This window comes from Magallana gigas, chromosome 6, assembly GCF_963853765.1.
Source record: "Magallana gigas chromosome 6, xbMagGiga1.1, whole genome shotgun sequence".
NCBI lineage: Eukaryota > Metazoa > Mollusca > Bivalvia > Ostreida > Ostreidae > Magallana > Magallana gigas.
The window spans coordinates 34,544,756-34,565,508 of record NC_088858.1 but is presented as its reverse complement, the minus strand read 5'-3'; the positions used below and the strand labels follow the sequence as shown (position 1 = coordinate 34,565,508).

The window sequence follows — 20,753 nt, the reverse complement described above, 5'->3', positions numbered from 1 at the left end:
ATAGTTTCAATTTGAACCTTCATTTAGCGTCAGTAGCGCTGCTAGTGATAGGAACCAGCAGATTTTTGTGTTATAAAATCGGTAAATTGATTAGACGAAATAACGTACATTTCATGCACGTGTTGAAAAACGAGATTTACCGACACGTCATGTTAATTTTCGTAGCATATGGCCTTATTATTTTTTTTATAATCAATTAAACATGTTGAAATCCGATCAGGGAATATTTCACTGTCTCAGAATTAAATGCGATCCGTTTGTGTGAAATACCTGTCAAGCCATGAGGTGACAAAGAGATGAGTGCACGTACGGAACTAAGTGTAATGGTTGTCGAAAATGTTTTCTATTAGTTGTGCCAATAATTAAATTTTCAATTCACACTTGTATTGTAGAGAGAGAGGAGAGAGAGAGAGAGAGAGAGAGAGAGAGAGAGAGAGAGAGAGAGAGAGAGAGAGAGAGAGAGAGAGAGAGAGAGAGAGAGAGAGAGAGAGAGAGAGAGAACTTTAAGAGAAAATATCATCATTGAATTCTAAATTTGAGCTTTCAAACATTCATTTTGTCGATTTAACTTTGAAATTTTAAAGAGGGAGATATCAAAAAATTTTCTGTACATTTCCCGGCATTTCATATACATATAGATCTTGCAATTGCCAGCGTGCGATTTCCCTTGTATATTTTAAATGGTTTTTAAGAAAATGCATGTATGTACATTAACTTTGTTGGTCATATATAGCTCCTCCTGTAGACATCCCCCCTGCCGACCCCCCCCCCCCCCCCACCACCACCACCACACACACTCACTTTTTTTTAAAGAAAAGTATTATTACAGAGCAAATTTTTAAAAAGGCGGGTTTTTTTTTATGTGTTGTATGAGTCAGCCCACTCCCCCCCCCCCCCCCCCCCCCTCCTTTTCCACAAAATACGACAAGCACAACGTTTGTGTTTGTATTATCACACGATTTTTTTTTCAATATATTCATCTTATTCGCACGTTTAGTCTTTTAAAATATTTTACCCTTATTCTAATATAAAAAGAAATTAGATATATAAACTTTTCTCCACCGCCTTTCAATCCGCCCTCGCTATCATTCGGGGTAAAAATAGAACAAGTGTGGTTTTCCAATACACCTGCGCACTTGTGCCAATTCCGACACAAACTTCCGCTACGCGCACTTTGAATGTTTGGGAAATGAGGTGAATGTTTTTTGCAAGATATGATGAAAATGCCTGTCTTAGAAAACGGAAAAGCAGAAACAGAGGAAGAAGAAATGGAGCAAGAAACCCCAGGGAGCAATAATAGCTCTGACGATGATTCGGAAATGGGTTCCGAAGATGAAGATGGGTCAGGTAAATTCTATCTGGAATGACGGGGAATTCCTTCTTTGCGTATAAAAAACATACATTTTTTCAGATGATCTGTCACTCTGGTCTTCATAAATACATTCCTTTATGCGATAATCGTATTTTGATTATTATTGCTCATGGTCCGCCCTAAAGTGTTTAGTATTTCGAATTTTCTCGACAAATTCTGCACTGTTGATAAATTATCGATATGTGAACCATAATTTACATGACTTACAATTACAGAGCTGGATGAAGAAGAATGTGAAAGAAGGAAAACAGAATGCCTCGATGACATGGCAGATCTGGAAAAACAGTTTTCAGATTTGAAAGAAGTGTACGTGTTTGCGTTAAAACCAATATTGTGATGTATAAACTCTGACCATTAAGTCATATAATTTCATGATTGTGCAGAAGTATAATGTCAGGTTGTTCTCATTACAGGTTATACAAAGAGAGAATGGGACAGGTTGATCATAAACTAGAGGAGGTTCGAGCAGGTAGAGCTGCTGAGTACCTTAATCCTTTATCACAGTTACAAGAAAACATGAGGATTAGGACAGAAGTTGCAGGTGAAACAAGAAATTTGTTTTTTCCCCCTAGGCCTTAGTATGATATTGTCATTAATTTCTTTCATATATATTTCTTTATTTGGTAGGAAAAAAATTGTGAATTCCTATTAAATACAAAAATTTTGGATGAGAAATGAATGTCAATATCATATTCAGGCTAAAAGAATTGATAGAAAGCAGTATTTAACAGTTTAAATGCAAATTTAATCAATAAAAGCATATTTTGGATTACATTTGGATATTGCATTTTAATTATCCTTGATAATTTTATCCTCAACATTATGAAACAGTTGGATTTTGAGCACCTATCGAAAGTTTAAGAAATACGGAGTCCTGATGATTCTCTGTAAAGACGTTTTTGAAATGAGAATAATGTTTCCACCATTGTTTAAAGCTGCATGGTCTGATTTTTAGCTACCGGATATAACATTATCAAATAATTTTTAATACAAACTTATTATCGTTGTAAGTTATAGACTTTCACCAATGAACACCAGCAGAATTGGTCTTTTCTCAAAGTTGAAATATTCAAACTGAAGAATAATAATTTCTTTATGGGAATGCACTATATCAAACCAAATGTATCATGGGAATGTTAAGGAGAGGACATCGTCTGGTTTTGTCCCCTGAATGATAGAGTTTATTCAACAAACATGGATATGCATCAATTGTAAACAAAACAAACTTCAGAAATATTAGTGAACGAAATGTACAGAGGTTTATTTTTATTAATAATTTGTCAAAACATTATGACCTTTATTAATAGCGACGTCAAAGTCGTAATACCGTATATCTCAATGTCGGGGGCGAATTTTAATATGATGCTAATTGACACGAGACCCTTATATGTCGTTAGTTTTGTAAACAAATTTTTGTACCTCATATTTTTTATTGAAATATGGTTTAATTGACTGGGAAAACAACTGCATGGTGTCTATTATAATATCCATGATACTTACTAGCATAACCATTGTTTAAAAGCATACACAACATTTTATTTTAGATCTAACCAGCAGCTTTAACTTTAGCCTTGAAAATGCATCTGTCTTCAAACAAGATCTGACAAAAATTCAATATGTATCATGGTTAAAAAATATGTGATAGGGATGTGTTAGGGAGCAAAAGGTGAACAATAGATCCAAAACAGACCTGTATTTACTTGACTATGAGATGTTACATGTAGCTCTAGATATATTTTCATTTCCCCCTTGTTCCATTGTTTCTAATAGTTCCACCAACAGGCTGCTTGTCTATAGAAGGTGAGTTCTGATAGAGATCAACGGGGAACAACAAATATGTCTAAGAATAATAACATAAAATACCACTTCAAACTCTGTATATTAAAAATATTATTGTATGTGCAACATTCACATATGAATGACAGGCTGTCAACAGTCACATGTGCCAGTATTCAAATAATAGGCTTTGAGAGAATTATATTGGAAAAATAGAGGTAATTTTTTATTTATTTTTTTTCATTTTTCTTAGGGATTCTTCGAGAATTAAGGATAGACAGCATTCAGAATAAATTTGAAAGTGAAGTATTAGCTGCCCAGCAAAATTTAGAGGTAGGCTTTCATTTAGCAGACAGTAGTTCTTGACTGTATTAATCATGAATTCAATGTTAACACAGATATCAAAATGTTTTGGTTGTAACAATGAACAACTGATATACATGTATCATGGCATTGAGAACCTTTTCCTTATTCTGTTGTAAAAATCAGTGTATACACAGAACAAAGAGAATTATCATAGCATTTTACATTTACTACCTCTATTACATGACTACATGTTACATTTTAAATAACATGAAAAATGTTTTTGAACATTAATCATAAAGTTTTGCTGTAGATGATTTTTAAACAGTTAATTACAACCTTCATTATTTAAATTACTTCTTTGATCTCAGATGGTTTATATTTATTCCAATACTTTATCAAGTAGGATGAATAAAGTTAGTAGTAGTATGAATAAAGTTAGTATTTGCCATCTTGTTGAAACCTTTAAAATGTTAGATGATGCAAGTACTTGTAAAGAGTAAATTTATTCTTTTTTAAATTCAGAGTGATAAAGAACTCTTATATGACACAGTCAAAAATGAATTAGAGGAAAAAATCCGCAGACTGGAAGAGGACAGACATAATATAGATATATCATCTGGTAAGTTTGTATTTTCTGTATGTACTCGCACTAAATATGGGGCCAATGAATATATAAGATATGTTCTCTCTCTCTCTCTCCCTCTCTCTCTCTCGATTGAAATTTTTATATACTACATTTTCGTACGTACAAAGGAATGAATTCATGTATTATTATTTTTCATTACTGATATAAATTTATCCTCTTTTAGATCTCTGGGATGAAACACAAACAATGAGTAAAAGTAAAAAGAAAATTGATGGATCCTCATCAGAAAGAAGAAAAAAGCCCCTTTCTGTGTCAGGTATAGAATACCAAAAATCAGTTTAAATTTAACTCTGTAGTAATATTGTTCAATTTTTTTGTTTCAGTTATATAGCAACATGTATATATATGTATTTTAAACTATGTTATAAACCCGCACTTTGTAAAGAAAGTTCGGGTATATTGTTGTTTTACAATTACATATGCCAGTACCATAAACTCCAATACTCCATACTAAGTTGACATGAGTCCCAGGTGTCACATACAGAAGAAACTGGCCACCACTTTCGCTTTCATATGCAATGAACATGTGAACAAGAAACACACCCTTCAAGCCTCCCCATTCCTTCATGAGGAAAAGGGGGGAGTCCTTCCATTCAACACATTTGGCTTTTTCCTATCATTACAGTAATTAGGGGCATGAACTATTTTCAACAAGTCTTAACACTGCTTTCATACTGTAGATCTCTGTAAAAAAAAAAATATAAAAACCATGTTAACAGTTATGAGTGTACTGGTATGTGAAAATAATATCTATCCACATTTAAAAGAAGTGCATTACCTCAGTATTTATGTAATCATTGTAATGCAACTAATCATTTCTCAATGAAGTACTCTCTTTTAATTTGTCCACTGATTATATATGTACATACATTGTATTTCCTTGCAGGGCCATATATCATATACATGTTAAAAGATGTAGAAATTATTGAAGACTGGACAGCAATTAAAAAGGTACGTGATATGTTAGGCCTAAAAAAAAAAGTTGTGTGTTTCGGGTAACCCGACCTAACCTACAAAAATGGCCCGATCCTACCATTTTTAGATACCTGATTTTATCCGATTGTGAATTTTATCTTATTTCCAATAAAAATACGATTTTAAATATGAAACAAACAAACATTCTTCAGATTCATGCAAAATAAATATGATAAAATTAAAAAAAATCCCTACCTACCTAACCTAATTTTTTCATCAGTGTTACCCTAAACACACAATTTTTTTTTTTAGGCCTTATGGATTTGATATGTATGTGTGGTAAAACAGCTTAAAGGGACTTGGACACGATTTTATATCAAAATAATATTTTCTGTGGGTTTTTTTTGTATATAAATGGTTTACATGTGCATTTTAAATGATTGACCAAAATTTGAATGTTAGATGTCAAGTTATAAGAGAGATACAGAGGTAAGAATTCATTTATGTAAACAAAGCTAGAGTCTTATATTTGTTTACAAATAATGTAAAGTATGGAATTACAACTTCTTTGACAAAATTACCCGTGCCAAACAAGATAAACTGATTAAATGTGTTCATGAATAATATTATCAACAAAAGAAAGCAACATTTGATTGAAACTTATGCCAATAAAATACATTTGTAAACAATAACAAGACCCAAGCTTTGTTTACAAAACAAAGAATTTCAAACTCTGTATCTTGCTTATAACTCAATATTTTAATTTCAAATTTAGTCAAAGCATTTATAATTATACGCACATTAACCATTCTAAACATTAAAAATAGAAAAATAAAATTTCAAATTTTGAGTTCAAATCGTGTCCAAGTCCCTTTAAGAAAACAGAACAATTCAAATCATAAAATTATGCAAAATATATAAACAATGTTTACTATTCTAGATTCTTCTTGTTGTAGGCACTAAAACAGAAACGAAAGTCAGAGTATGATTTTTGTTGAAGCTGGGGCTTTGTGCAATGTTTATGAAGGTATAAAACAGATTTTGCTACACTCAATTTTTAACAAACACATTTTGTTCGGACTTCCTTTCTATTTATTCATCTTTTTTTTTCCTTTAGACTTGAGTTTAGGTGGTGCTTTTACAGCATATTGCTGTGGCTACAAAATCCATGATCCCTCAGGTAAAAATGTCAAGGTCATGTCTAAACTTACGCCGGACTTCTGTCCCGTAGCTAGCTATCTGCCTGCAGGACACCAGAAATGTGAATCATACAGAGCTCAGATTGAAAATTGTAGCTGTCATGGACATGTTGCAGTTCATGTAGAGATCATAATTATCCTCTATGTACATGCACAGAATAACAGATTTTTGTATTCTTAAGAATTTTGTACAGTGTGTACGGAATGAGACAATTTAATTTACTAAATCTGGGAGACACTTGTGTATGTTCGACATTAAAGTGTATAATTGTGTTTGTGTGCTATGTGACTGTTTTACCATGTTTTCATGGAAGACTTGCGCCAAAAAGTTGTGTTAATAGATGCATCTTCAAAAAATTTATATGTGTGTGTTTAAAGTTCAAGATTGTGACACGATTCCCAATGTTTTATATGTATATTTCCTTGTAAAAGTTTCAGATTTACATATTTTGTTAGTTACAGCATTATACCCCCGCAAACGAAGTTTAGGGGGTTATATTGGTTTCACCCTGTCCGTCTGTCCATCCGTCCATCTGTCCGTCTGTCTGTAGACGCAACTTTGTCCCCCCTATAGAATTTTTTATTACTGCATGGAACAGTTTGAAAATTTGTACATATGTTGAACACCATCTGAAGATGTGCACCTGCAATTTTTTTGTAAGATCAGACAAGATTTAATGATTTTATGACAATTTTTATTTTCCTTATTCTATATATTGTACACTAATGTTGAAAAGTAAGGGAGGTAATCCTTACAGATTTTATTAATTAATTATTAGAAAACACTCTAAAATATATTTATATAAATACATCCAGATGGAGTTTTTTGTCTTTATGTCTTAATTAATAAAACAAAAATATTTTTTATAAGTATTCTATCAACTGACAATGCAAAGTTTTTGTTTGTCAATGATAAATTCTTAGGAGTTAATAAGAACATCAAAGACAAGTGTGGCTGAATTCATTTATCCCAAGGGAGCCATTATCTGAGCCATGGTTCAGATGGAGCATGTGTTTAGGGGAAATTGATAATCTGTAAAATGGGTGATGGTTTTGGGGCTATTTTAAAACTGTTTCATGTAAACCAAAAGGTCTATCATTATAAGGAAATAAATAATATCATTATTTATAAAGAAGTTAAACTATTTTTAGAGGTTGTTTAAATTTATTTGTCAAGTAAATTGATGAAGTGACCCTATTGGGCATTAATTTAAATGAAATTCAAAATTACTGATATGATTGTAGTGTTTTGGCAATTTTAAAATTGACTGTAATATTTAATTTTCTTTTTTACATATTTTTATATACATGTAGTATGGTAATTATGGTAATGTTTTGGGAGTTTATTAAATTTAACAAGTTCATAAAAGAAAATCATAGTCCTGTGGGATCAATTTTCTGATATGGAGTTCCATTGTGCCATAGGAGAAAGTGAGGAAAATTTGAAACAACTAATTGCATCTGTCAAGACTCTTATTAAAAAGATATTGAAAGTTTTATCAACAGAAGAGCATTGCTTGGCTACCGGTATTTCTATTCACTGCAAAGGGAGGGGTTATTGTCATTTTGTTGGTTTTTCTTTAAATCAATTAAATTAAAAAAATATATCATCAAATACATACATTTGTAAATGTATTACTGTTATAGATATGTATTTACAGTGAAATTCTGACAATTTTGATTTTAATTTTTCTTTGTTAACTATTTTTTTTTTTTTTACAATTCTAGAAATTTTTTTTTGTATGTGCTCCAAACCTTTATTATTCAATTCAATTATTTGTCCCATTTGAAATTAGCCTAGCGGGGGTATTAGTCCCATTAGGACAGTTCTAGTTTTATAATTAATTTACTCTCTTCGTAGAGGGTACATGATATGTATTAGTACATTACAACTGTGTGGCATTCAAAGTTCTTAATGTTACAGGGAAAAAAATGGACAAATTACTGAATTTGTTCTCCATTTTATTTAATATGTGTTGCATGTTTATCATGGTTGTAAGTCAAGAAGGCAGACTTTACAAGTATTGCATTCAACAGTAGTGCTTATTTTACATGTATGTCTAGGTAAAGTTTCTACCCAGATGTTGGGCAGAACTGTTCAAATTTTTATTTATGTTAGCCTTGTCTTGCATTTAAGATTTTTTTCGTTTAAAATTATTCTATTTTCATACACTTTTTTTTCTTTTTTTACTTATTAGTCTATAAAAAAAGAAAAATAATATCCGTTTTTATAATAGTTTCTAAGAATGGCGGTTTTTATCATCTTATTGGACCTCATGCAGTTGCTTAAAATGTTAGCTCTCCTATTTGCAGGTTCATGAAACTTTGTTGAAATTCTTTATTTGCTTATTATACAATGTTGTAAAATCATGAGAAAAAATTATGAGTTTTGAAAACGCATATGTACAATTTACAGATGCAAGATTTATTAACAGTCTTTTTTTACAATGAAAGCCTTTGTAACTGACTATATTATAAATTATGTGCTATAAAAATATATATGATTTCATTGTAAATACCGTATAACATTAAAAGTCATTTAAATGTATTTGCATTTCTTTGTAATATCATCCCTCACTACAATAAATTATTAACAAAAGGCCAGTGTGAAAGCTATTATTTATTTTATTAAAACACATATATGTAACATTATGTACAGATAAATGGCATAAAAAATGATACTCTTCCATTGATACATGTACATGAGTTACAATGTCAACATTCAAATTCAACCATTGAGGTGATAATCAATAGTTCATTTTACTGTTTATTTTTTATCACTTTCTGGATCTGTGTATTGAAATCCTTCTTTCTCCACTTTTTCTCGAAATTGCAGGTAGTTTCTTCTTTTCAAAAAATATTTTGACTGAAACAAATTTTTAATAGGTATCACTATTTTTTAATAACATGCTTTTAATATAAGATGTGATTTGTAAACTTATTTTTCAAAATAAAAGGCAACAATTTTTTCAGGGATGTATATGCTTACTTAAAATATACGCCCCTGGGTTTATCTATCATATATAACTTACCCACATTTTTTTACAATTATTTTCAACACCTTGTATTTCTTCTGTGCATTTCGATAGATCATCATTATATTTGTCAAGACAATCAAATAATTTGTCTCTGTATGACCAACAAATTTCTCGAGCTTTTTTGTTTGGTGCAAGAGCAGTGTCTGAGCTCATATTGATGAAATTCACGCGACTCTAGTTTTCCTGTTAATTAAAAAATTAAAAAGAAAATTAACTTGCATAAAACTGTTGAAAACTAATTCAGAATGGATTACATAGCATATTCATCAAAGTCTTAACACATATAATTGTTATGCTACTAAATTATCACTAATGATATATAAATCAAACAAATCGTTTAATTTACAGAAGGGTTATGTGATTTTACAACTGTATATCCAACATTACATAATTTTATTTGACATTGTAATGACCACAAAAGACTTGGTTCAAATAGTGCTTACTTTTTGGGGGTTGGCTGCAATTTGACGCACCTGTGGAGATATCTGTCAGTTTCTTTCCAAATTTTTACGATGTTCAGTGTGTATCATCAAGTTTGAATGGTCTGACCCTCTATAAAATATTTTGCACATTGGTCGTTGCAATGCTTTTCATTTGAGCGGAAGTGCCCAGCAACTGCTACGGAACTAAATTCGCAGTAAATAGTTCAGAACATATTATGGCTGGGATAATAGATTAATGGTATACTGGTCTAATGTTGATACGCCTTTATTTTGAAATATTGTCAAAAATTATTGCTGAAAGCCGCACATGGTTTAAAGGCAAATGGAGAGAGCGCATTAATATATATCGAAACCGGAAGTTGACTATTCCACAGCAACATGGACGATACATGAACTTCGTTTTTACTGTTGCAAGGGCAAGTTTGTGGTTTTATGTTAAAATGATTTATTTTTGGAAAATCAGACCCTTACAAAAACCAGAGTATTGACACAACTATTCAAAGCAATGATTTCTGAATCAGAACATCCTCTCACTGGCTCGGACGTGAACAAAAATTTAACCCTCCCCACTTCCATAGAAGATAGCAAACCACGGATTGAAGGGAAAATACCAAACGGTAAAATCAACCACTTGAACGACGAAAATGGACGCATTGTGCGAAATATATCTACAGATCAAGATAATCATAAGATGGACTTAGTGGCTCAGTGCACATGTGGCAGTGGTGTGCAGCATTCAAACGAAGTGGATAATGATGATGAAAGTTCAGAGCACCTGCTTTGCGAGTCTGTGAGAAGAGTCCACATTGAATCGCAACTGGAAGATGACATTAAGGAAATAGATGGAATAAGTTACACAGTATATGAATCAGAAAAACAAATGCCAGACATTATGAGGCTCATAACCAAAGATCTTTCTGAACCGTATTCCATTTACACATACAGATATTTTATCCACAATTGGCCAAAGTTGTGCTTTTTGGTAAGACATGAAAAAAATGATGAACAGATTTAATGTTCAGTGTTGGTCGAGAATTAGTTTATCTGAAAATGTAAAGGTAGTGATACAGACTCGCTCTGGTGGTTAGAGAGATGCATTTTAGAGGATCAGAGTGAATCATCTGTATGGAAGCAGTACCAAGATATCCTCACATCCCAATATGCATGAATATTGGATATTTATTTAAATTACCTCTTGGTTCAAATGGTATGAAAAAATCCCAGTATTTCTCCAATATAATAATGTACCAGTAATGCCCCCCCCCCCCCCCTTTAGAGTTACTGACTTCAATACATAGTTAAAAATAAAAAGTCTGCAGTGATTTTGCATTGCAAGTGACCCTGTACCTGGATGATTACATTAAATACCATTGTGCAAGAAGTTTTGAGCGACTCCTGAATGATAAAAGACTATATAAATTCTAAATGATACAAGACCATTGTTATCTTTGATTGGTTTCTGTCAATTTCTCCATGTAAAAGATGTAAATATCAATGAAGAAATCTTGGATTTTTCTCTTGCAATTTCATTGACACCCCTCAAAAACCATTGTCAACCAAGTGACCGGTGCTTGATTTACAATGGTTTTCTTGGGTGTCAATTTTAACTGTTACGCTCCCAAACAGGCACTATTTATATAGTGATATTCACTGCCAAGTGTGTTGCTAGAACTGAGGTTAATAGATCAAATTATACACTGTGTCTAAACCAATCAGATTTCAGTATCATGGAAGTATAATGATCATGATGATATAATACATGTAATATGCAGTTCAGTTAATTTAATAATTCACTGTACAGTACATAATGTAATGCATTGTGATGTGTATCGTATTGTGAGGTTGCTCACAATGCTTAAGCCTAGTACATGTAGCATTTCATTCAAAATATGTATGCATGCTGATTGCATGCTAGTTGCTATTTATTAGCAGCTAAAATCTTACCAAAACAGAAATTGAATTATTATTCTCAAAGCATCTATTGTACTCTTTCTGAATTACTTTTGATCTAATTTCATAATTTGTTCTTTATCAAAATCAGATCTATTCCAGTTAAGTATATGTTTTTGTACTGTTTTATTCTATAAATAATTAAGTTCATTAAAGATACTTCGTCTTTTGTAAAAAGAAAAAAAATTGGAATATATGTTGATACTGTAAATTATATTTGTTTGTAAAATGTTGTAGGCCATGGATAAAGAGAAGTGTGTGGGTGCCATAGTTTGTAAATTAGATATGCACAAGAAAATGGTACGAAGAGGGTACATAGCCATGTTGGCTGTTGATGCTGACTACAGAAGAAAGCAAATAGGTAAGAGTTGCCACCAAGGGAATGGAATTCTGACATGGTTTCAATGATTATCTGTAGTGATAATGCTTCTGCATGATTAGATGAATGAAGTGTTTTGGGTTTTCTTGTAAGTGTTTTTTCCTGTTTCCTTCATGCTTGGTCATTCTGGTAGAAAGAGTAAGGGGACTAATGTTATATTGGCAATTCATTTTTACTAGAGTTTACTTACATTTTGTGGAAAGAAGTTTTTACTTGTCATTTAATAGGAAAAAAGTGATATTTTAATACATATCAATATTTCACAGCCTATTATATTGATATCTCAGCTGCCAGTGTTTTCATATTATATTAGAAATTGGTTTTGGCATAATAGTTGAATTTGAAATTCCAATAGTTCAGTAATTGTTTGCATTTTAAGGGAATTAAGGTCACAATTATATACTGTAGGTACATTGTATAAGTTTACTTATGCACTAACACACTAGTTATTACTATCTATTTTACATTAATATTTTTTACTCATGATAGCAGGCACAGTTTGTCAACATACTTTAGATTTGATCATAAAAAAATAAAAAGATACATGTGTTCTCTAATTTAAACATGGCTAAAGAAAAAAAATAATGCAAAGCTTACTAAAGAAACCAAGTACCAACATTCAATATATTGGATATCACTTTTTAAGATATCATATTGCATAGATTTTCTTAGGCCTAAGAAAAAAAGTGTTTGTTTCCGCTTTCCCGACCGACCCTAGCTTATACCCCCAGACTCAAAACTCTTTTTAAGGATTTTTGATGGAAAATCGTTTATTTTCGTTTTTATCCGATTTGGAAGGAAAATTACTCAAATTTTGGTCACAAAAACGCTTGAAACAGTTACTCTTCTCAAATCAGTGTAATTCAAACGTTTTGTTTCAAAATGGTTGCATGTTTCCATGTGTTGTAGATTTTAATAATACTCTCATCGTTGGCTGAGGAAGTATCTGATATATAATATCATTTTTATGTTTTCTTAAGACCAGCTTAATGGTCAGGAATGATATTAAAAGTATTTCTCATTTTATACCATTCAGCAGTGTCAGTATCTAACCGGCATGTATGGATACTGCAATATTAAAGGGAAAAAAATATTTGAAAAAAAAAAAATTTCCAACCGACCGACCCTACTTTTTTTCAGCATGAAAGCAGAAACAAACCATTTTTTTTGTTAGGCCTTATCTCAATACGTAGCTTTTATCATTTAGGTTTTTCATGCATCAGTAATTTGTTTGATAACTTTATTAACAAGATTAAGACAGTTTCTTTTTATATAAAATTACGCTGCGCTATTTGATGCATTATAAATACATGTAATTTGTAAATATATTAAATTTATTTGATAACAGCCTTGAGTTTTTCTCGCATGCAAAGATGACGGGAATTATAGCAGACATTTGAAACTTACATGAATATATTGAGAAATTCCTTTTAAATCTGCTTCTTTAAAAAGCATGTAGCAACAAAAGCTCAAAGTGTGAAAGCATCCTCAGTTAGTGTAGATTTATAAAGATAAAATCTTTAAAACTTCTTCTCAAAAATTATTTGGCTAATAGAGCTCAAATTTGTGTGAAAGCATCCTCAGGTAGTGTAGAATCAAGTTTGTTCATATCATGATCCCAGGGGCAGGGTGGGACCACCATGGGGGATGAAGTTTCACACAGTACATGTATCATATAGAGAAAATATTCAAAAATCTTCTTCTCAAAAAGCATTTTACAAAAAGCTCAAAGTTTTGTGGAAGCATCCTCAGTTAGTGTAGATTCAAGTTTGTTCAAATCATGATCGATCCCCAGGAGTAGGGTGGGGCCACAATGAGGGGTTGTCAAATTTATACATAGGAAGATATTGAGAGTAATCTTTTAAAATCTCCTAGAAAAGCTGTCAGCTAAAAAAAGCTGAAACTTGTGTGAAAGCACAGGTTGTGCAGATTAAAGTTTGATCCAACCATGATTCCCTGGTAGAAAAGTTGGGCCACGAAAGGGGGGGGGGGTAAAATAGGAATTGAAAAAAAAATCTTCTGAGAAATACTAAAACAACAAAAGGGGCATGGTATTTACCATAAAAATATGTGGATAAAAATCGGCAGATTTTTTAACCCTACTCTACTTATTTGTCAAGAGACTACATGTATGAATTTGGTACTGTAATGCTGAATTTATCTGAGTTATAGCTTTTGTCACTCAGGTGAGCAATGTGGCCCCTGGGCCTCTTGTTTAAAATATTATATGAAAAACAGACATCTTTGGAAAGAAAACAACAAATTTGAAATTCAGTGGACTTGGCAAATGAAAAACTAAAAAAAAATAGTTATTGATTAGAGTCACATTTTCTTCTCCATCTTTCAGGATCACGTCTGGTTATGAAGGCCATTAAAGGGATGATTGCTGATGACTGTGATGAGGTAAACAGTTTGAATATTTGATAATACATAGGATTATATCTTTTTCTGGTTCCTTTTTACTAAACAGTTAATATCAGATGCATATATGTTTTGATATGTGTGTATCTTATTTCTCTTTGAAAAAATGTCTCATGAAATTTAAATGATTATGAATTAACTAATGTATAAGTAATGCTATATTTGAAAGAGCACAGCTTTTAATTATGTTGTGCTGTATTTACAGTTATAATTTTTTTTATTGTGTTTCACATGGTATGAATACTAGGAGGTATTCCAAGTAAGGATATTTTTAAATGATCATATGATGCACATTTGAATTATTCTGAGTCAACTGAATTTTATATCCACTCTTTGATGAGTATCAGTAAGCACAGGCAAAGTGCATGAAAGAGTTTTCATCATATACTGTAGAAGCAGAAATATTTGTTGAGGATTTAACTTTGTTATTTTCGTGGGCAGTATTGATCAAATTAAACAATTAAATTAAATCCATGACGAATTTGTAACCAAAGCATTCATAAATATGGATATGATGCGTTATACATTTTAGAAATTACGGTATGATAAAATTCAATCCCAACAAAATGTTATTTAGTGTTAAAAAACAACGAAATTTTAACCCAGCGAATATGTGTGTTTCTACAGTATGAACAGTATGAATAATAATTAAGTTATTTGCTATACTCGTTTACTTCATTTTATTTGCAGGTAGTCCTTGAGACAGAAATTACAAACAAGGCAGCGTTAAGGTTGTATGAAAACCTTGGTTTTGTGAGAGACAAACGATTGTTTAGGTATTATCTGAATGGCGTGGATGCTCTACGGTTAAAACTGTGGCTGAGGTGAATCGTTAATTTTAGCAGTGTTGCAGTGTGTACAACTGAAAACCATCATTCTTTCAACAAAAACTCTTAAAAAATCCAAACAAACTTTCGAAGAAGATGGATGTGATTTCTTCACTGATATGTAACTGTCTTATTTACAACCTAAAACATGTAGTTTTATTTACAACTTAAAACATGTAGAAAATTATTACTTGTATTACAGATTGTTCTGTTGGATTATTATGCGAGGTATTTTGTTTGCACGGGTGAACACTCATTGTAATGTTACAGTTTGTGAGATATCATGTCATTGAAAAGTGAGTCCAATAAACAGTGGGATGGTTTTACTGTGTTTTTGTGTTCCTTTGTTTGATTTTATACATCTTTAAATAAGTTTGATACTGATTAATTTTATTTTGTTATATTTACATCTCCTTTATTTCTTACGGAAATGTATCGTAATTCACAGCATTATAGAATCAGACGGGACTGAAATCTACACGATCCTGAGTTTTAACCAGTTTATCGATCGGTTGAAACCGTTAGCAACTTTTGAACCGTTAGCAACTTTCTTTTTTCGCTACCTTCATACCCGCTTAAGTCACCAAGGAAAGCAATTTATTGGGTACACTTATCAACAATAAAGTGCTTTCTTTGGTGATTCATGTGGGATATAAAGGTGGCCACGTTGCAGAAAAATACATAACCAGCGGGTTTTGTTAAAAAAAAATCTGCAATGATCGCTACCTTCATAACCCGGATGAATCACCAAAGAAATCATTTTATTGTGTATATTTACTTTTTACTTTTATTTAAAAAATAATTAAATTGATTTTAAAAAGTAAGTAAAATTTACTTAAATACTGTTAATGTACATCAGTGCTTTAGCTAAAAGAAACAGCCAAATCGTCTCCTATGGGAATTTGAGTCTGACATGATTATTTCATGCAATCCGTGAATTTTCTTAGGTTGCTGTAAAATTGGTTTCGACCAATCGTATCCGGGGCGTGAAGATTTCAGTCTTGCTGTTTCTATATATATATATAGAGAGAGAGAGAGAGAGAGAGCTATGAATCAACTGTAAGTTTTTGTAAGAATTAGATGGAATCATACTCGGTAAATTTAAATATATTCATATATTTAAATACAAAAGAACTAAGTTTGATAAAGAACTAATATGCATATATAACTTAATGCGCATGGATCAATCGCATTTGTTATAAATAAAAAATATATGGCTTTTTAGGCATATTGTACATTCGTACCTGATACACGACAACACCCCACATATTGTAATGTCTGAGCACACACATTCCGAGGGGCTTTTACGCCCTCGAGATCACAACAAACTGTATTGGCTCTATTCTTACACATTATATTATTTAGTATACTAGCTAGTATATTTACAAGGTCCACTTTATTGAGACCTTGGCGGATTCAAAATTTTAGGTCACAATTTTCTTAATTAAGAGGGCTGGATGGTGAAGGCCTTTTTTTTTTTACAATATTAATCTTCTTGAAAAGAAGAGCTCTTATCTAAAGAATAATTTGTAAATTTTAAAGATAAGATTATTGGAGTTTTTCTTAACGAAACATTAGTCTACAGCTAAGAAAAACATTTTTTTTTAATTTAAGGCAGATCTAATGGTGAAATTGTTGATCACCGGTACCGGGTCTACTTAAATTTTTTTTATAAATTCTACAATTGCACAACTCATTTCATACCCATATCCGCCTCCAATTCCATACCCATATTAACTTTAATCTCAAGACCAAAACTCTAATTTTGCAAGCTTTCGTAAGCATTCAATCTTTTGTTTTATAAGCAAAGTTTTGTAAAAAAATAAATCACCAGACCTGTTTTTTGTTCATATATCAAGGTCAAGAAAAAGCAGAAAAGAAAAGGGTGAAATGGGAAAAGAAGAATTGTATAAAAAAAATTTTAGGAGGTGAAGAAAAATAATTGGAACTCCGGCTACATGTAACCCATAACCATTTTGGTTTCATTCAGTTTAAATGTTTAATCCATGAGGTATTCTTGTGATATTGATATTACATTAACAATTGTAAAATATGTTTAATACAGAAAGGAATGAAATGCACGCGCGGATTTAGAGGACTGGGGGGGGGGGGGGTCAAGGGGTCCAGACCCCCTCCCCTTGCAAAATTCAAATTTCTTTAAATTACATTATAAAATTACCAAAAATATGCCTCGGATGCCAAAGCCCCCTACCCTCCCCTAGCAAACTCAAATAATCGTCGGAACCCCCCCCCCCCCTTTGGAAAAAAATGCTCGATCGCGATCCGCGAAAAAATGACTGCTTACATATATTCATAATCCGAGAACAGATAATGACCTCGATATGTCTTTGCTTTTTTGAATTTGAATTTGCTTTGGTTCCTGATGTAATTATTCAATGAAACACATCTTTCATGCAGGGATCTAAATGGGGTAGGGGGTCCCCGCAAAAAATATAAGCATTAATTTCCAAAATATAGACATTGGACTCATCCCCGGCAAAGAAAATTATCTCTCAACCCCCAACCCACCCCCCATCCCCCGAGGGAAAAAAACTTGATCCGCACTTCTCTTGTTTTTTTTATGTTCACTTAAACACTTAACAGCAGTTGATGTTCCTCTATCTGCCTCAAAAAACGAGATCATTCATCACGAGACCATTGTATAATAAACTGCGAAAACCATTCACAAGAAAAATGGACACACAAGTTTCTTGCATTAAATATTGACGCGCCTACAACAAAGTATTGAAAATACTCAAATGAAAATCAATACTAACGCAAGTACTTAAAACAAACAGGTAAACAGTATAAGGGTTATTTAATCACAAGTTGCTTTTTAATGTAAAAATATAAGGATGACCAGCAACTCTCTCAGAACAACTATTATCACGGGTGGTGTATTTCTTTAACCTACAAAATAGATGTAAAATCGCATTGTAACAAATACAAATTAACAGGCAAAGGAAAATGAGAAATCCAACAAAAAAAGCAACAAAGTCATCATTCTTATTAAAAAGAAAAGTAAAGGTGTTTTTACTTACCTGCATAAGCGGGCCCGGCAGTTCCGAATGTTCCTATGGAACCAATGGCAGTAGCTAGAGAAGTTCCAGCGGACACTGGGACACCAGCTGCGGCGGCTCCAGCGGCTCCAGCTGCACCAAATCCAGCACCAGCGCCAAATCCAGCACCTCCACCAAATCCAGCACCTCCACCAAATCCAGCACCTCCACCAAGTCCAAATCCACTACCAAATCCACCAGAGGAGTAGGAAGGATAGTAGGAGGCGCCACCGGAATAATAGCCTCCACTGTAGGAAGGATATCCGCCAGAGTAATATCCACCAGTGGAATACGATGGGTACCCACTGTAATATCCACCTCCAGTGGAATACGATGGGTATCCACTGTAGTATCCCCCAGAGTAGGATGGATATGATCCACCATAATAACCTCCATAACTCATGCTGGGATAGTAGCTACCGCTCATTCCATATCCGTATCCGCCTCCCATTCCATATCCATATGCGCCTCCTCCCATTCCATATCCATATCCACCCATACCAGCACCGTACATGTCGTAGCCACCCCAGTTACCACCGCCGCCACCGCCTCCTTTACCGTATCCTTTACCATAGCCTTTGTAAACTGAAAATAGGTAACCACATTGTGTACATAGGCAGGTAGAGTCTTCGATTCAATATATGTTATGTATACATGTACACCTACATGCGTCACCAGCGAAATTTTACTTTCGAAATAAACTGTTTATGCAATAATACATGTATCAATCCACTATCATTTATTTTGATTAATATAAATATAACTCTTTATCTTTATGAAATAACATTATTTTCATGTAATATAACATGTTTTATTGTTTGGTCCTTTGATATCATTTGTTAAAGTATAGAAATGGGGATAGACCTGTGTTTTCTAATGATAAACTTGTAAAACTCGAATATTTGCTAGCGAAGATGATTTTCTAGCATACGTTTTTTCGGTTTACGTTTAATGTGTTAAAAAAGGAAACCTGCAATCCTTGTTTCCATATTTTTGTTTAAATCATGTCATTCCATCTTTTAAAATTAATATAATATAATGACAAATGTAGCTCGGTAAATCCGTAGATATATCGACATCGCAGAAAATCATATATATACGCTTTTCTGTGAAGTCGATATATCTTTGGATCGACCTATGAAATATATTTGAATAAAACCAATAATCGCTGAAAATAAAAGGATAATAAACCCCAAGTTTACCTAATTGTTTGGTCATAGAACTAAACTATGATTTCTGGAGATTTTGATGTATCTAGTATTTTTTTTTATGATTTAATATGAGATAAATATATTATGTAAAAATGACCACAGCCATCCAGCCCTCTTTACATTGAAAGTAGCGCAACCAATCTAATCACACTAAGCCTTCTCTCTCTCTCTCTCTCTCTCTCTCTCCGACTTACTAGGCCTTGGTCGAGGGCGGGGGCGTTTTCCATATCCACCTGCTTCAACAGAAGCGGCGATCCCCAAGATCAGCAGCACGTACAGGAACTTCATTTTCACCTTCAAACAAAAAGGAAAATTGGATGGTTTCAATTGGTTTAAAATATGATAATTGTAGTGCAATTTCTATATTATAATAATAGCAGAACATGAGACAATTTAATTAGAAAAAGAAATATTTTACGCCAGGCGTCTGTGTCTCCCAATGAAACATCTATTTTTTTTTTAAAAATATGTTTAATAAATCGCTATAATTACTAGTTTAATTTGCAGCCCAATACTACATCAGATATCAGTCCCACAAAATTAAGCAGAACCGAAATTCTTAGAGTAATACAAAATCAGCGACAAACACCGTCAACCCTCGTCCTCATAATCTATATAAAATATGATTTTTTCCGATTCTGTACAGTTCATTGAACTAATGTTTCATTAACAAAAATCATAATATTTCAACTTATAAGCACGATAATTGCGATTCAATCGTTGCATTCACACCCAGTTAATTAAAATTCATGATTAATTGATATTAGTATATCATAGCCATACCCCTGTGCAGGCCTGTAGTCCTAGAAAGATTGAATCGACTCCTGCACACGCGGAAATAAAGCTCTCGATTCTTATAACACAAGCAATGTCACGTGGAAATACCCGCGTATTTGATTGGTCGATGGCGTAATAGCCGTGTTTGGTAAGAAAGCTATGTGTAACTGTGGTGATTTGATGGATGGCTAAGATTTGTCTTATGTGAAGTTTTGTCAAGAGCGTGTACTGGTCAGGGTACATAGGGTAGAGATGTGACTTTTGATGACGAAATACCGGGAAATTACTAAGACAAAGATAGCTCTGATTCGTCCTAATTTTGGGAGTCGGTATATCCTAATTGATCAAGATCATAAGCTCATCTTTGCAAAGTCTGACATTTTATGAGACACATATTAAAAGACTTTGAAAAATATTAAGTAATTTTAATGCAG

At 32.6% G+C, this 20,753-nt stretch overlaps 3 protein-coding genes across 5 annotated transcripts; 2 read left to right on the top strand and 1 right to left on the bottom strand.

Moving 5' to 3' along the window:
- The first annotated feature begins 1,131 nt into the window (after positions 1–1,131).
- On the top strand, positions 1,132–6,321 carry LOC105326734 (breast cancer metastasis-suppressor 1-like protein). 3 transcript variants are annotated; one of them, XM_066089136.1, is made up of 10 exons: positions 1,132–1,347; positions 1,588–1,678; positions 1,786–1,913; positions 3,143–3,172; positions 3,402–3,481; positions 3,977–4,073; positions 4,264–4,356; positions 4,987–5,051; positions 5,972–6,042; positions 6,140–6,267. In XM_066089136.1, the coding sequence occupies exons 1-9, from the start codon at positions 1,215–1,217 to the stop codon at positions 6,011–6,013; spliced, it is 759 nt and encodes a 252-aa protein (XP_065945208.1). In that variant the 5' UTR covers positions 1,132–1,214; the 3' UTR covers positions 6,014–6,042; positions 6,140–6,267. The 3 variants fall into 3 exon arrangements, with proteins under 3 accessions (XP_065945208.1, XP_011425208.2, XP_011425209.1); XM_011426906.4 differs by having other exon boundaries at positions 1,133–1,347; positions 6,133–6,321; XM_011426907.4 differs by lacking the exon at positions 3,143–3,172 and having other exon boundaries at positions 1,133–1,347; positions 6,133–6,269.
- A 3,732-nt stretch (positions 6,322–10,053) lies between these two features.
- Positions 10,054–15,320, top strand: LOC105326736 (N-alpha-acetyltransferase 30). The gene is made up of 4 exons (XM_011426909.4): positions 10,054–10,677; positions 11,883–12,006; positions 14,372–14,427; positions 15,136–15,320. Exons 1-4 carry the CDS (start codon positions 10,201–10,203, stop codon positions 15,271–15,273), a joined length of 795 nt encoding a protein of 264 aa, XP_011425211.1. The 5' UTR covers positions 10,054–10,200; the 3' UTR covers positions 15,274–15,320.
- A 2,753-nt stretch (positions 15,321–18,073) lies between these two features.
- LOC105326737 (uncharacterized) lies at positions 18,074–20,455 on the bottom strand. The gene is made up of 4 exons (XM_011426910.3): positions 20,326–20,455; positions 19,737–19,836; positions 18,314–18,916; positions 18,074–18,182 (listed from the first exon to the last, which is right to left on the bottom strand). Exons 2-4 carry the CDS (start codon positions 19,828–19,830, stop codon positions 18,178–18,180), a joined length of 702 nt encoding a protein of 233 aa, XP_011425212.3. The 5' UTR covers positions 19,831–19,836; positions 20,326–20,455; the 3' UTR covers positions 18,074–18,177.
- Between the last annotated feature and the right edge of the window lie 298 nt (positions 20,456–20,753).

Coding starts and splice junctions, on each gene's coding strand:
- LOC105326734 (XM_011426906.4), top strand. CDS start 1,215: ATGATGAAAATGCCTGTCTTAGAAAACGGAAAAGCAGAAACAGAGGAA. Junction 3,173..3,401: donor AGGCTGCTTGTCTATAGAAG/GTGAGTTCTGAT, acceptor CATTTTTCTTAG/GGATTCTTCGAGAATTAAGG. Junction 3,482..3,976: donor CTGCCCAGCAAAATTTAGAG/GTAGGCTTTCAT, acceptor TTTTAAATTCAG/AGTGATAAAGAACTCTTATA.
- LOC105326736 (XM_011426909.4), top strand. CDS start 10,201: ATGATTTCTGAATCAGAACATCCTCTCACTGGCTCGGACGTGAACAAA. Junction 12,007..14,371: donor CTACAGAAGAAAGCAAATAG/GTAAGAGTTGCC, acceptor TCCATCTTTCAG/GATCACGTCTGGTTATGAAG. Junction 14,428..15,135: donor TTGCTGATGACTGTGATGAG/GTAAACAGTTTG, acceptor TTTTATTTGCAG/GTAGTCCTTGAGACAGAAAT.
- LOC105326737 (XM_011426910.3), bottom strand. CDS start 19,830: ATGAAGTTCCTGTACGTGCTGCTGATCTTGGGGATCGCCGCTTCTGTT. Junction 18,917..19,736: donor CCGCCCTCGACCAAGGCCTA/GTAAGTCGGAGA, acceptor ACCTATTTTCAG/TTTACAAAGGCTATGGTAAA.